Source organism: Platalea leucorodia (assembly GCF_965183815.1).
Source record: "Platalea leucorodia genome assembly, chromosome: 5".
Classification (NCBI taxonomy): Eukaryota; Metazoa; Chordata; class Aves; order Pelecaniformes; family Threskiornithidae; genus Platalea; species Platalea leucorodia.
Genome location: NC_138827.1, coordinates 24060217 through 24076472, shown reverse-complemented (window position 1 = coordinate 24076472; position 16256 = coordinate 24060217). Strand labels below are relative to the sequence as shown.

Genomic DNA, 16256 nt, shown 5'->3' with positions numbered 1-16256 from the left:
GAATTTGGTCATGACAAGTTACGATATTTGAGATCTGGAACACATGCAGACATGATCTGGTAACATACAAAAGAGAGAGGCTAAGGTATTTCCTCTAGTATAGGATGGAAACGAAAACTGGAGATTTGGAGAGCTTTACTGGAAAATGTTGGCTTTTGCTTGACTGCCTCCCTCTGAACCTGTCATGTATAAATGAGTATTTTTTAATTATTGTGTAACACCTGTTTTGCTGTAAGGAATAAAGTGTTTTGGCTACAAATGAAGCATGTAAGTTAAGAACTCACCCCATCATTCTCAGCTGAATGAGACATCATTAAGAACACGTGAAATAATGAGAACATATACATGTTAAAATTGGATGAGTTTGTAAATGAGTTTGAGTTAGTTCTGGGAATAACTCCGCTATGATTGCTGTATAAATCAATGCACCTAAGGTGGCAGAGCTGTGCTGATCAATACCAGCTGAGGATTTGGTCCTATGAATGCTTGCTTATAACAGAAATGATGATGTAGGTCATGAATCACAATTATCATGTAAAAAATAGTTTGTGTGGAGGCTTGTTACCTTCACTGGATTTACTCGCTCGAGTAGGAGCTAGTCATATGAGAAAAGAATTGCCAGGCTAATATATAAGTATTAGGAAAAACTCTAAAAAGTCCTAAATCAAAATGCTGTGCTTCTTATTCTAACCTCTGTTCGATGAGGAGTATTCTATGAAACAGCAATACATAACAATCTGTGAGATTATAAACCATTGTTGCTGTCTGTTCTCTCCTAAATGAGAAAAGTAACCACTTTCTTAGGAATGGTGTTATTCAACTTGTGTACACATCTTACTCAGTTTTGGAAAGGTTGATGTACCAGTGTTAACTACTGTGGAAAAAACAGTGCAAACGCTTCCTTGAATTATTTAGTATGTTGCCATGTGGTCAATTTTATGGTATTTTCTTGCATTGGCTCTCATGTCCACGAAGATGCCTCTACACAGTTTCAGTTTTGTAATGCAAGAGATATTTTATGTATAGACTGGAAACATTTTTGCAATTTTATTTGTGCTTGAAGGATGGGAGGCTCCGGACAGGAGATCACATCTTACAGATTGGAGGGACCAATGTGCAAGGAATGACCAGTGAACAAGTTGCCCAAGTGCTGAGAAACTGTGGGAATTCTGTTAGGATGATTGTTGCAAGAGACCCAAAGTGTGAAATTATGGAGACTCCACCAACTCCTGTGAGCTGGCCAGTCAGTACATTACCTTCCTTTCAAAATGGAAATGTAAGTATCTGGTGTTTACTTATGACATTCTTAAGTATGTTTGTGGCTTGTGATCAGAAAGGAGGAGGAGGAGAACAGAGTGGTATTGAGACCTAAAGTGCTTCCCCTCTTTTGAGTTTCCAGATATCATATGCGTGTATTTAAGTGGTCGTTGTTATAGCCCTGCCTTCTATAATTTTTGCCTTTTTCCTGTGTGTTATTAATACCTATAATCTTGGTATTGGAATGACCAGCTTTACAGAATTTATTTCAGAGTGGATAATTTAATTACCAAGACCATAAACGTTATCGATAAATGGTACTTTTAGTTCTCCTTCTTAGCTCATTACATTTTTGCTAATCAATCATTGGTATGTGGATTTAAAACTTCACTGTGAATTTCCCTAGTCTGAAATCCAGAGTGCCATGGCCACATCAGAATTATTCAGCACAATCATCTTTTTATGAAACATAAGTGTAATGTTTTCATAGTCTACGCTACTGTCTGTGATAGGAAATATATCTAAAAATTTTGAAACTTGTTTTAGCAAATCTTATCATGGTCATATCAAAGTCTCTTGTTTTTGAAGTCATTCTTTTCAGTTTTGAGTAATTAAAATCAACAAATGCTACACTAAGTGTACAGTAGGTCTCGAAACATAAACAAAGCTGTGCTTGTGTACCATCTGCTACTACTGTGCTGCTTAGATTTAGGTGTAGAATCTGAGTAGCCTTTTCTTTCTTGTCTAGTTTCTTGAATATGAGTGAAGAGAGCTATTTTTTTGAAGCACCGTTTTTAAAGGTCAGACTAGCAGTCATATTGCTACAAACTCACCTCACTTACTGGGCATAGTCACTGCAAAGGCAGCTATTAGCTTTGTGTCTTGCATCTCTCTGGAAGACTTCTGTGGCTGAAGCTGTCAGTCAAGTATTTTGGGTCCTTCTCAAGCTCATCTTCTCAGAAGAGGGATTGGTGTAGTAGGACATGTGAGCAGCAGAGAGATGAGAGGGGGTAATCTATGTACATAAGGTTGGAGTCTTAAAAGTGGGCTTGTCTAATACTCTGAAAAAAGGCTTTCCTAGAGAATCAACATCATTATGAAGCACTTCTTTTCTGGCTGTATCATATTTTCCAAGGCCCATACTAGGTAAAAATAACATGGTCCTAGTTTTGTTTCCTCTACAAAGTACTATTTTTCTCTCTTCCCCACCTCAAAGGTGGGCATGTTGGTCACTAATCAACCCCAAGCATTGTAGATGCTGAAGCCTTTCTAAAATGTTATTCCTCTGGATGTCTTTTCAGTGTCTTCCTTATTCCTGCTATGTAGTTTAGAGGACAAAAAAAAAAATCATGTTGCAATTTCATCTACTTCCTTCTGAATGTCCTCTATTGTATTCTGAACTAAATAGTGCCTTCATATTTAGATTTGAAGAAACTCCTCTTTCTGGTGTTAAGAGAGATTTGCTGAAGTCAAGAATAGTGGCTAATCTGAATGTATTTATTAATTTAATGATGATTTTAATGGTCCACCTTTCAGTTTCTGTCTGATTTATGACAACTTTTTGCTATAATCTAATTTCTCTCTGGTTTCTGAGTACTTTCACTAGCTGTGAGCTTTGGAATATTTTCCTTTTCTTTTTTGCAAACCAGCAGAAAGGCATTTTTAATATATGGTTAGGGTTTTTTTTCAGTTTTATATTAATATTTGATTCCCTTTAAATTTTCTGTAGTAGAGAATAACTGAAACTACTTATGTCCGTGCATGGGCACAAGAAAACAGTCATATCATCTGTATTCTCCAAGACACTGACAGCAATATTAGTAGCCTACTTGTGCTGACTGTATTTAGGACTTTGTACTTTGAATTTTCCAGACTCCACTTCTAATGTTTTGCATTCTACCAGTAACATTACTTAGAGAAAATTTCTGTAGCGCCAGAGCACTGACTATGAAGGACTTCTGATTGTCAAAATAGCAGGACTCACAAGGCCATAGCTCCATTTCAGATGTTGCTATAGGCTTGTTTACTGTTTTGGTTCCCTCTCCTAAAGACAAGTGACAGAACATCAAAACTTATCTTCATCTCCATCAGCATCCTATGGAGCAAGAGAGTTGGAAAGCATTTAATGAGCTTAATGAGTTGGCTAGCAGAGGGAGGTGTGTGTGATAAGAAAGGAGATAGCTGTCCATTGATTTCTTTTTCAGTGAAAAGTGAAATAGGTACGGCCATAACTTTGGCCTGCTTTTAATATCGGTCCTTCCAAAGCTGATATTTGGCAAGCATTTGATTAAACTTCTCTTTTGTTCAGTCTCTTAAGAAATGTTTTCCAATTTCCTGGTCCATTTTTCGCTGTTGGCAGTGACACTATCCCTCTTGATTTCATTGCTTTAGCAGACCTTACTCTTGATTGCCTTCTTTTTGATCTCATTGGGCTGTATTTGGTTACTGAAAACAAACAACTTTATGTATTTTAATTTATCCCTTGCAATCCCAGATCTATGTGCTTGATTGTTTTTCTCTTTGGTTTCACCAGTGTCTTTAGTGTGTCCTGTTTGAACTCTGTCTTGCAGTTTTGATTCTTACTTGTCAGAGTAGCGTCGCACAGACATATAGAGGCCAGCTTTGTGGGGACCTTTTTCCATATACTTCTCCAGCGTAAGGTCAGATTATATTGTAATCTTGGCTAGTGGCTTTTATGGTTTTTTTGGTAATCGTAGTAAGTGGAGGGTTCGGAGAATAGGTCATGTTATGTGTTTCTTTTTCAAGTATTGTTTTTTACGAGAAGTCGTCTTATCAGTTCAACAATAAAGCAGTTACAAATGAATACTTTCCCTTCCTCTGTTAGGTCTTAAAAATAATTTTCGTTGGATGCGAACTAATGAGTCTTTTGCTTCCCATTGCCTTAGACAACCTGGAGGCTTCCAGTGCTCTTTGCAGTTTGGTGTCATTCAAATCTGAATAGGATCCTATCAAACTTGTTAAGCTGATGTGTGTAAGATTGACTTTTGGAATGGTTTTGTGGTTTGGGACCTAGCATAAAAACAAACAAGCTCAAACACCTACCTAGTCTCCTTGGTTGCACTTAAGTAGGCAACTGCTTCTGTAGTAGAGATGTGCCTACTACATATACACATGGTTTCTTTCATTTCAGGGCATTGAACCTGTTTCTGTTTTGAGATCCCTTTCCTGCTGCCCTTCACTTCCTTAGCAGGTGATAACAAGGAGAGATAAGCATCACTTTTTCTGACAGAAATGTGTGATGTGATATCACTGTGTATTTATACCAGGTTTTTTTTGCTTCTTAACTGTCCAGTAGAAAGAGCTCAGGCAAGTGGATTCATGAGACTGTTTATCAAGACTAACATATGAAAGGGAGAGAAGAAATTCTGAAGGCATTCAGGGTTTCTGTTGTCTTGTGGGATTGAATGGGAAGTTTGTTGTTACCAAGTGGCAGTGGAATCCAAAGGGAAATGGCCCCTGAGCTGTCTAACAAAAACCTTTGTTTTCCATAAAATATAAATATTATACTTCTGACAGGTATGTGGAGAAAGTATTAGGAAAGAATTTAAAAAGCAACTAGTGACTTTGGGTGACACCTTATTTTCAGCAAATCTTGGGTATATCTATTTTGCAAATATGATCCCTCCTAAAATAGGAAAATCAAAATCACTGCACTTCTGAAGAGCTTAATTAACCTGCAATATTGTAATGGTACTGGGAAATTATGAGATTTTTTTTTTTTTTTACTGTCCTGTGGTTTGTTTATAGGATAATACCAACCTTTTTGAGACCTGTGATGTTGAACTTATAAAAAAGAATGGGCAAAGCCTGGGAATAACAATTGTTGGATATGCTGGCACATGTGATATAGGTGAGTGGTACAGGATTTAGTAAAGTCTAGGACAGGGGCTTCTCAAATACTCTGTATTTACTATGGGGAAAATGGATAGTGCTTCTTTGAAACAGTGTAACTTAAAAAATCTATGAAGAAGATATTTGGAGAACTTGCTGCAAAGTGAAGTTCAGCCACAAAATATTTTAGAGTTGTAATTGACTTAAAAAAATAATTCCCACTTGACTGCTGGACCGTGAATTTTACATGCTTATGTTGTTACTATGCAAGACATTAACCTGTAACAGATAGTTTCTGCATGTACAGACTCTAACACAGTCAGGTTCCTGTCCACACTGTTCCGTATTTTGCCCCTGTGGTATATAGCACAGTTCAGATAGCGCATTTTAAGAAGAATTTCAAAACCAGAGTATCGGATGTCCCCAGTTTGCAGTAACTTTTGAATGGCATCTTCTGTATGTGCAAAATAGCTCTACATGCAACTTTTGTTTGTTTAATGAATTGCAGGTGTCAGAGTGGAAATGATCAGTCAGATTAACTAGTCCTTCCCTCTGCCAGGCAGGAGATGCAGAGTTTTAGCTGTTCGTGATGTGTATGCCACCGTCACAAGATGTTGTACTTGTCTTTGGCAGATGGCTGTTTCAGTGCCTAAACTCTGGGAACAGAGTAAAATACCTGTGCTAGGATATGGGGACATGGAATCAGGGTTTGGTTTTTTTTCCCCCCTAAATCCGCTTTAAATTAGAGCTGTTAACTCATCTTTCAAATATTGGTTCCACAAATGATAATATCTTTAAAATTGACTCAACTGAGTATCTGGTTTTACACAAAGGGGTAGTGCTTTTTATCCCCTCCCCTTCCTCGAGGGACTCAAGAAAGTATTCTAGGAATGTGGTGCAGCTGGGGTTGCTCTCCAGCTCTCTTCATTCCCAGAAGATCCTCTTGTGTGGCTGGTCAGGAATCCCAGGCCAGTGCAGTGAGCACTGGGAACTGGGTTGGGGAGGAGCACGTGTCAGGCAATGGGAAAAGGTGGGTTTGAAGCACCGGTAGAGGGGTTTTGTTGAGCATGGACAAGCCATGTTGGGCAGGTGTCTGAGGAAGGTTAGTGTTCAGTAAAGGATGGATGAAGTGTCAAGATTCACTAGAATTAAAGATAAGCATCTCGTATTTTGCAGGATTTTGTGGAAGGGAAGGGTTGCTGTTTCAACTGATGATTGTGTTTTTTACTGGGCGGGTGTTTTTGTTTTGTTTTTATTTCCTTGTTCTAATTAGAAGACAGAATTAATAATCAAACATCAAAGATGACAAAGGACAGCTTTTCTGATTTCCGTGTTTCTCTTTTGTTTTGTTTTGTTTTAAGAAAAATCCTTTTTCATGAAGATTTAAAGTACTAAATTCTTTAGCTGTGAGATGATTGAAGTCCTGATCAAAGTAGTTAAGCACATACTTTACTTTTAGCTTAGATACTTGTATTGAAATCAAATGCAGCATGGATTTAAGTGATTGTGGTTTAAAGCCTGGGTAAGAACAAGGATGAATCCATGGAGGAGGTGGCCTTTTGTGAGCCATTTTAAGGAAAAAATTTTGAGGTCAGTGTACAGGTGGTTGTGTCTGTGCTGTTTTTTCCATCAGAGATCCTTAGTCATTCTGTGTCAAGCTGTGTAAGTGGTAACGTGCAAATGCTGGTGGTTTACAGAATCATAACTTTGTGGACAGAAGCAGTGTGTGAAAAAGGCTGTAATTAAAAATCTTAATAAGAAAAGTAACAAATCATGTTAGTATAGTGACTTGTTTCTCTTGCTCCCCTCCCTCTGCCAACAGAACCTTCAGGGATTTTCGTGAAAAATATAATACCTGGTAGTGCTGCTGACCACAATGGCCAAATTCATGTTCATGACAAAATTGTTGCTGTAAGTAAAATAGTCTGCTTATATAGTGTTGTGGAACTCATACTTCATTACACATCTCTGTGTTAAAAGAGCAACGTAGTAAAAACTTTCTAAAACTAATTAAACTTTCTCCGCTTTGCAGCGGAAATAATTTGGTGGTTCGTATTTGTTTAGGTAGATTTGTAACAGAAATGAGCTTTGGCTTGCTGTGGTTAAAATATTATTTTATATTCAAAGAAGTAGTAAATAGTAGTTAACTATGAAAGAGGCAAGCATTTGGATTAAAATGTTTCAGAGTGGAGAATCTTGGCTTTTGGCCTGAAGTGAAGATGAGCAGTGTTAGCTTCTATTTGAATTGAATGGGATTTGAGGATGGTTAAGATTTTGCAAGATGTGGCACACTGTTTATGGTCCTTAACGACTGTGTAGCATAGTGTGGATACAATCAAAATGTTAATAGTCACAATTTAGGTTTAAAAACCCAAGCTTTATGTGTAGAAAAATTAAAAACTATTGAACAACAGTGAATTGAATAATAGCCAATTTTGCATTCACAGTATAAGCAGGAATGAATTACACAGTCTTTTTGTGTAACATAGAGATAATATTTATAGAGATATGATTTTAAATTACTTTTAAAATGTGTGCTATGCCAGACCTTCCAAAGTCAACTTCTCCTTTGTGAGAGCAAAAATTGATACAACCTTGTGCTTTTATCTGCAGCTTTGCAGGAGAAGCCCCTATTGATGCATGATCTAACAGTAAGGTGAACAGAGTATTTTGGGTGTAAATTAAAACATATGAATTAATGTAAGAATTATGTTAGAACAGTTATGTGTATAGGCTTGTGTGGGTCATGTTAGAAATCCATGAGAAAGCTAATGGTGATAATGAACTGAACAGAGTGCTAGGTTGACTACCTTTGCTGGGAAGCTTCATCCACAATACTCCTCAAGCTGTTTTTTGTAAGTAAAAAAATTGTAAGGGGAAATCAGTGCATACTTACATCGGATTATTAAATTCTGTTTTGTGGGTGCCCTGTGAAGACAGAAGAAGTTACTGTTGTGTTTCCTTTTAAAATGCATTTTGAAAATATTATCTAATTAGTGAAATGTAACTGATTTAATGAGATTGTTTTGCAAATACTACTGTCTTGGGTGAATAACCCTGTAATTTCTGCTCAAAATAATGTGGATGTTGCTTACAGTGTATGGTACAGCCTAAGAATGTAATGTGATTACTATTATATGATACAATTTTCTTGGTTTAGGTTGATGGAGTTAATATACAGGATTATACCAACCAAGAAGTGGTAGAGGCATTGCGTAACACAGGACAGACTGTACGCCTTACCTTACTTAGAAGGAAACCTTCTTCTACTATTTCTTCAGAAAGACCTTCAGACAGAGGTAATCCTTTTTTCTTTTTTTTTTTTTTTTTTTTTTCCCTTTTTTAGCAACTAATTTTATTTTTCACTCAATTTACAGTTGCCTAATTTAACAATTAGGACTAGGTACCACATTATCCTAGATTTCGTACGGGCACAATGTAGAAAATGAGATACTTAAGGAGGAATGGAAAGAAACAGAAATGAGGGACTCAGGAAAATTGAGTGCAAAACTCCTATGTAGCAAAAAAAAAAAAAAAAAAAAATTGTTAGTGAGTCAGCGTTACTGCTTCATATATTTTGCAGCATATGATTTATTTTTTTCATCTGTTTTCACAGTGCAGCGAACTGTTCCAACCTTTGTGTCCCCTGGAGCTGTAGGGACTGAAACTAGTGTGGACACTAAGAATGAGAAAAACCAAGAACAGAAGGATAATCTTCAAAATGAAAAGGAGCAGAGTCTACATAAAACAGGTGGATAACCTGTCTTGCAGTGTCTCTTCTGAGTCTTTGGAATTGTCTTTAATCCATTTTCAATACTGATGTGCTGTCATGGCTTACTCTATCTTTAGCTTTTGCTCTGTAGTGCTTTTTATTCAAGTCCCTCTGAAGTAAAGCTCTACTTGTTGGATCTATCAACTCTTCCACCCCACCCTATCCCCAAAATGTAGCACTGTCCACAGGTTTGCTGAGAGTGCATTCTGTATCATCATGGAGGTCACTGATGAAGATACTGGGTAATACTAGTCCCTGTAGCTGTTGACCTTCTCTCATAACTGGCTGTCAAGCCATTGGTTGATGCTGTCTTTGATCCCAGTGGTCCATCTAGTTTTCAGCCTATTTAGCAGTCATCAAACCCATGCTTCCTCAGTTTCCAAATGAGAATGCTGATGTAAATGGTGTCAAGTGCTTTGGTAAAGTTGAGGTGTATTACGCCCTTCATCCACATAGCTATCTTGGCAGTTAGATTGGCCAGTTATCTGGCAAATCTATATTAACTGTTCCTGATTTGCCTTCTTATCATTTATGTCTTTGGAAATGGATTCCAAGAGGACGTATCTCATGATCTCTTCAGGGCCGAAGGTGAGACTGATTGGCCTAGAATTCTCTGGATCTTCTTCCCTGCATAAAGTTTGCCCTTTTCCAGTCATTAGTGATCCCCCTTTGATTACCATGTTTTGTTTTGCTGTAGATTATAGACAGCAGAGGTGCAGCCCTTTCAGTACTCTGTAATGAATCTCATAAGCTCTATAGAGCTGAATGCCTCCAGCTCACTGATTACTCTTTCTAGCCCTGGTCCTGCTCTGATGACCTGAGGTGTCCTGCCTGCAGTCTTCTCCTGACACAGATTTGTTTATCCTCCTCTGCTGCCAGGGCCCTAAACCAGATTGCTAGGTGAACAGCATCAGGAGATGGAACTCTTAGGAGTTCATGTTTACTTCCTGATCCAGTGTTACCTCAGTCATATCTATCTTCTTGCCCTCACAGGTCTTAGGCTCCTGTGTCTGCAGAGGCTTTTCAAAATATTCTGTTGTTTTCCTGTACATCATCTCTGATGCGCATTTTTTGTAGTTTCCTCTTTTGGCACTGCAGTAACTTCATCAGAACTCACCTTCCAAGCTGCTCAACTTGGCCTCCTACAACATGTGACCTGAGCTGCAGCATCCTCCCTCAGAAGTTCTGACTGAGTAGGGCTTGCTGAAGGACCAGAGGTGGCTGCAGCAGCAGGGGCAGGGGATCATGTCTTGTCACATGTCTCCATTTGTAGGTCATTTTCCACACAAATGAGACAGATGTCGTTTCCATGAACATCTCTCTCACCTGTGTGCCACCTGCCATGTAACTGCCTTGCCTTGCTCCTGTTTGCTTGTCCTGCTTAGAGTGCTTGTGGTCACAGACATTTCCTGGAGCGCCAGAGAAGCAGGAAGCCTAGCACAAGTTATGTCCACCTCCTATGAGATTCCCCACTTGGCAGTGAACCTCTCCCTGCTGCCTGCTGATTCCCAGGCCCAACTCATTTACCCTGTGGTACTAACACTGTTGCATACTGCTTCCTCCCATGCTCCTGTTGGAAACTAGAGTTCAGTCTCTAGACATGCAGTTTATGGCTTGCTTGTTTATGGCTTGCTTGAGCTTATTAGCTCAACTGGAAATTGTTGACTGCACACCTATGCAGGCAGATGAGAATCTCTGGTCTGGCAAAGGTGTAACAGGTGTAAAGACCTGGTAGCTGGAATTGGAAGCTGGACAGGAGTTCCAATTAGGCATGTGTTTTTAATGGCAAAGGCAATTGGACGTAGGGGCAGATCACAAAGGCATGGCTTGCTTTGGTTTTTAGCTGACTTCTGAATCAAGGTTGGAGGTCTTTCCAGAAGGCATGCTTCAATTCCCCTACAGATTTCTGGGCTCTTCTACAGGAACTCCTGGGTGAATTTCTACAGCTTGTGTTAAAAAGTCAGCATAAATTATCCTTATGCCTTGTAGTTTCTAAGATATGTAGATGTAATAGAGGATTCTAAATTATGGCTGCCAATGAATAACAATTTTGCTATGATTGTGGAAGATCTGTCAGTATTAAAGACAACCTGGAAACGAGAGAAATGTAGCAGTTCCTATGTTCCATTCTGTTTTACTTTTCTGTCCAAGCCTTGTAACCAGACATCCTTTGTTGTGACTTTTGCATGTTCCCAGAAATAGGAAGCCAAAACAGAGGTGGTTGAGTAGCTGAGATGTGAGTTTATCAAAGCATTGTTTTAGCTGTATGAATGGAAAAGCATGTATTGATTTGTAGTTACAATGGACAAATAACTTAAGGACTTAGCAGTCGGATGTATTTAGGGGCGGAAGAGCCAGGAGGACTTACACTCACTATGACAGAGGCTAGAAAAGAGCAACACATGCTGTCCTGTGTCACTTACCCAGTCCTTTTTTACTGTGGAACTTTCTATGCATAAAGTATTTTCTTTTTCTACTGAAGCGAACAATATCTCTGTAGTCAGTTCCTGACTACTCGTGATTGGGTTATCTTGTGTCACAGGCTGCAGATGTCTGCCCTGATGCAAAGAGAACTTTCTGAGGAATTTGTTACCCTAATACCTAGTGCTTTGCAAATACGGTATATCAATGCCAGGATCAGTTTATGCTGGGAACTAAAATTGCTTTTACCTCGCTTGAAGTTAACAAACTGTTAATCTCAAGGCGTGTTATCTTAGATATGCCTTAGTGATACCTGTTCTGCTGATAATCAGCTTGGATCAAACTGTATTTTTGAGCCCTTTTCATAGCAGACCCAAATTGCTTTGATGTGGATCCACTGGCCCTCCATAAATACTGCAAAGCCTTTAGTTTCAAAAGGAGTTTGTAACCAAGTTGCATGTATATCAGCGGCTCCCCTTCAATTCTAGGATTGTGCAAATCTTGTAATCCCCTTCCTTGGAGCTCTGTGGAGTATGGTGCAGATGCACCTGGATCTGGCAAGGACTTCATTGCCTGGAATCCATAGCTGCTGGTTGGACTCATGCTGGTTCCTAGCAGGGGCAGTGTGGTATATCTGCACTGCATTCCCCAGGGCATCATGTAGCAAATGTACTGTGAGATTTTTCTGTTCTATGTATCCAAGCTTCCCTTACCCTGGGGAATACAGGATAATGTGTTTTTGTGCACAGTGTGTCTTCGGATACCAGAATTTAAACACCAGAGGTATTGTTTGTTTGCAGTTGGATGCTGCCCTTGATACCATCTAGCAGTGCTGGTCCTCCTTGGGCCTGCAGGATAATGCAATGGGCATGGCTTTGAAACTGAGTAATGAATCAGGAGCATTTAATGCAATGGTAAGCAAGTATCATTGCTTGATTAAACTAGAGTTTTTCATAGTGAAAAAGCCACTTTAAGTTACAAGGTTCTGCAAAAGCTTTATGCATCTATAAAATGTGTGTGTGTATCTCTGTTAAAAAGTTGAAACACTTAGTTGCAAAGTTTACTCATGGTGAAATACGATGTATAAGATTTCACCTTGGAATAGAATTTAATGGCCAAGTTTAAATTCCAAAGATAGGTGCTTATTTTGGACATGGTGATGGGCACTTCATTATAATGGTGCTAAAGTAAATACTGCTAATTTAAGGCTCTGACTAAACTCTGGAAATGCTTTTAGAAGTTTAATGTAAAAGGTATGTTTTATAAAATATGTATTACTTCCCTTTAAGCCTAGTTGTGTGAAATTCTTATTAAATTGTGTTTCCTGGAGAGGTATTAAATAGTAATTCTGGCCAGGCAAACCCATGCTTAAGCAGTTCTGTTACAGAGGCAACATGGTTTAGGATACAATGTGCACGAGGCCTGAAACTTTCTGCTAGCAGACTAGAGGCAATTAACTTAACAGCTGCATCTGCAAGACTGCAGACTGGGCAGAACTGCTTTCTTTTGCCTTGCAGCAGTACTCAAAACCCAAAGATATGATGATGCTAGTCAGGCACTTAAAGACGGCTGAGGAAAAATATCCAACAGTAGGACAGATAAAGGTAGTGCATTAATGAAGTGCACTAGAGCACAGTACACATCCTTGTATAGTAAGCTTGTGAAACCAGGAGGAAATTGGAAGAATAAAAGATCCCGATTTTGAAGATGCCAGCAGTTTTGACCAGGAAAGATGATTTTTACAATACACTTGTGATTTATTCTTGACGCTTGCTAATTAGAAATTAAAAACTGTATGGAAGTACAGGCAGAAGGACAGACTAAGTATGCTGAAAGTTGTTGCTAATGAAAGCTGTCTCTGTGAAGCATTTTCATTTCTGAGGCCTTGCACATTCTAGAAGATGTGGTACGTGTCTCAGGTGACAAGAAATCCAGCTGGATGAGACACTAGAAAGAAACTTCCTATTAGCTGCCATGTGGAAAAAGCTGTTTGGGGGGAAAAGGAGCATTTTAAGTGAATTGGGTGATACCATTGGAATTGAATATATTTAATCCAAATCCCTCCAGCCAACATTTCCATGGTTCTGAGGAAGTTACAGGCAAAGACTTCAAAGTGTGTTTGAAAGAAAACGGGAAACTTCAAATGGAGACGTGCATCAGCACCTGCTCTGAACAACTCATAGATTTTGGTAATGTGTTTTGGAAGTGACAAAAAAATCTGTATTCAGCCAACTGAACACAGCTTACAGTTACTGAACTGAACTTTGAGCTTGACCCTAAGGTTCATTGCTCCTGGTGAACCTTAAAATCTATATTTGACTGCACAGGGGATTGCAGGTGCTTAGGTCCTGCGTGTTCACACTATAACTTTGTAATAGCAGAAAAAAAGACTAAAGAATTTCTGTCCCTGTGTATTTCTGCAAATAGAAAGAGTAGAAAAATGCACTGGTGTTCTGTTTTTGCTACAGTTGGGAAGAAAAGATAGTGATCAGCCTGTGCTTGATAACAAGGGTCACAAAGACGACTTCTCCCTAGAAATTTCAATTAAATTTAAATGGAGGAAAAACCCTTAACTCACAGCTGAGAATTTTGGGACAATTTGTGTTCCATTTTTTTGAGGAGATAATTTCTTTCAGAGAGAACTGTGGTCTGTATTTACAAACCCAAGTTTTTATTCTTGGTGGGGTTTCTTTTCAGTGACAGAAAATAGTTATCTGCATTGCTGGAATCCTTGAATATCTGTATGTCCTTGAGCCTACATGTTAAAGATGCTCTGTATATTTCCAAGTGAAATCTCAGTTGTAAGGCACTGAGGAGTGTGGTTTCTTCGTGCAGATCATACAGAGTTTGCCTATGTGGCATGACAGAAAGTAGAGTGGAAGAGATACAGTGATGGGTTATGTTGTTGTGTAAGTTAACTTAAATCTTTGTTTTTAATGAGTGGAAAACTTCAAAGTTATAAAATGATGTAATGAGGATTGTATTGCAAAGCTCATGTTTTATCTTTGCAGTCTACAAAGGTGTTGAAAGCAAAGGCAGCTTGACATCCCATGTGTGTTGGCTTTTGCTAGTAGGTAGGCTCTGAGCTTCTCTTGGTGTCTTCAAAATTCCTCCCGTGAGGTATTTTACTTGCTAGGTTGTGTGCAAAATATGAGGTTGTGATTTACATTCTAAATTTCAGCATGACACATCAGCAATACTAAGTGGTCTGTGCCTTGTCTAGACATCTGACAAACTATTACAGTCGTTCAGGGGGGGAAAAAACAGTTTTCGGTAATTCAGACCCCAGTTGCTGCTGCTGTAGCTGCTAGATGGAATTTGCTTTAGAGCTTGATTCTTACCAGTTAAACATTGCTTCGGCTTGGAACTTTATATGTGCGCTGAGCTTCTGGATGAGGTCAAATGCAGGGCAGCCAGTCATTTTATGCTGTCTAGCTCTGTCAAATTGTCTTACATGAATGTAATACTGCCTTGGTTGCATAAGTAAGAAAGCTGAAAAGATATAAATGTCAAGATAGCCAAGTTCCCACGGAAGACTGGTTTAGAACTGGAGCTTATATTAAAGCTCATGTTACTTACTGGCCTAATTAAACTAGACAAGCCTTTATACCTGCCAAATGTATAAATAAAGTCTGTGACTGTATTGTGCTGACGCAGCCCCTCGATAACAGCAATATCTTGTCAGGTGTTTTACTTCTTAAGGGGGTTCATTTTGGTGGGAGATAATGCTTCCCTGGAGCGGCAAGCATTTTTATAGCAATAAATTATGAAGTCGTGTGAAATTTGTTTTGCAGCCTGAAAGAATGATTTATTTACAGTACTATATGGTACAGAACTCACATCTCATCAATGCAAGCATCACCTCTTCTGCTTCTCAGTTGAATAAATCACACGTTAGCAGTAGCTGACATTTTACGTTGTTTTCCTAAGACAGACATTTTTGATTTGCACTGTTTGATAGACTCAGCTTAATGCACTTTCCTTTTTGGGATTATTCCCTCTAATCTTTTATTTACACTGAATTTTTATTGAAGTATTTAGAAGTAATTGTACTTCTGAATGTACAATATGCTTGTAAATTTAATATTCACTTTCATATTTAGGAAGAGTCCCACTGCCTCCAGCACATGAGCTGAAATCCAAGTGGGAAAACCTGCTGGGACCTGAATATGAAGTTATGGTATGTTATCTTTCAATAAACTACATTCATCTATGTTATTTCTTTAAATTACAGATTTGTGAGCTTTGCATTACAAGCTGTTTATAGAACAGTTTAGTGTTTGGAACAGATCAGTAACATCAAATTTTGTTTCCCATAATATCAAGGCTGAAATATAGGAGTGTTATAATGAGTTGTTGGTTTGGGGTTTTTTTTGTTTGTTTTTTTTTTAATTCTGTTTATATAGGTACTATTGTTATACAGATACTAGACAGGAACAGTGATTTAAGAAAATCAACTGTCCTTTTAAATCTACATCATAGCAGCCACTTAAAATATGTGGCGTTTTTATGATTTCATTTATGATCTACTTGTTTTATTGTGCACTGGGAAAAAAAAGGCTCAGGAGAGAGGTACTGTGTTTCACGAAGAATCTTACAATTTTATTAGAAGAATGAAAGAATGATTTTCAAATGTGCTGGGAAAATAGGAAGTAATTCACAGTAGTGTAACTTTGTGGTGCCAGTGTCTATTAGGTATTTCTTCACTTCATATTAAATAATTGCCAAGCAAAAGATTGTTTTGGTGAATCGTCATAAGGAGTTGACTGAAATTGTAATTCACTGCTGCTTTTCAGTCCTGTGTTAGCCAGTGAGTACAGATAAAAGACTCCAGCCAGTGTTCTTTCTGAAGACTTAAAAAATTTTCACCACCACCAAGAAAATGCCCTGTTTGTCTTTGCAATGCTTGTCCAGTTGATTTAGAGACACTTATTTTTACTACTTGGAGTAGCCA

At 38.4% G+C, this 16256-nt stretch overlaps 1 protein-coding gene across 1 annotated transcript in view; it reads left to right on the top strand.

Annotated features, from left to right (window-relative positions):
- The window catches only part of PATJ (PATJ crumbs cell polarity complex component), a 159897-nt gene that overhangs the window by 17193 nt on the left and 126448 nt on the right, over positions 1–16256 (top strand). Inside the window, exons 9-14 of the mRNA XM_082314335.1 lie at positions 1064–1276; positions 5026–5128; positions 6932–7020; positions 8270–8408; positions 8726–8860; positions 15406–15482. Coding sequence (XP_082170461.1) covers positions 1064–1276; positions 5026–5128; positions 6932–7020; positions 8270–8408; positions 8726–8860; positions 15406–15482 — 756 coding nt within the window. The remainder of the gene's footprint in view (positions 1–1063; positions 1277–5025; positions 5129–6931; positions 7021–8269; positions 8409–8725; positions 8861–15405; positions 15483–16256) is intronic.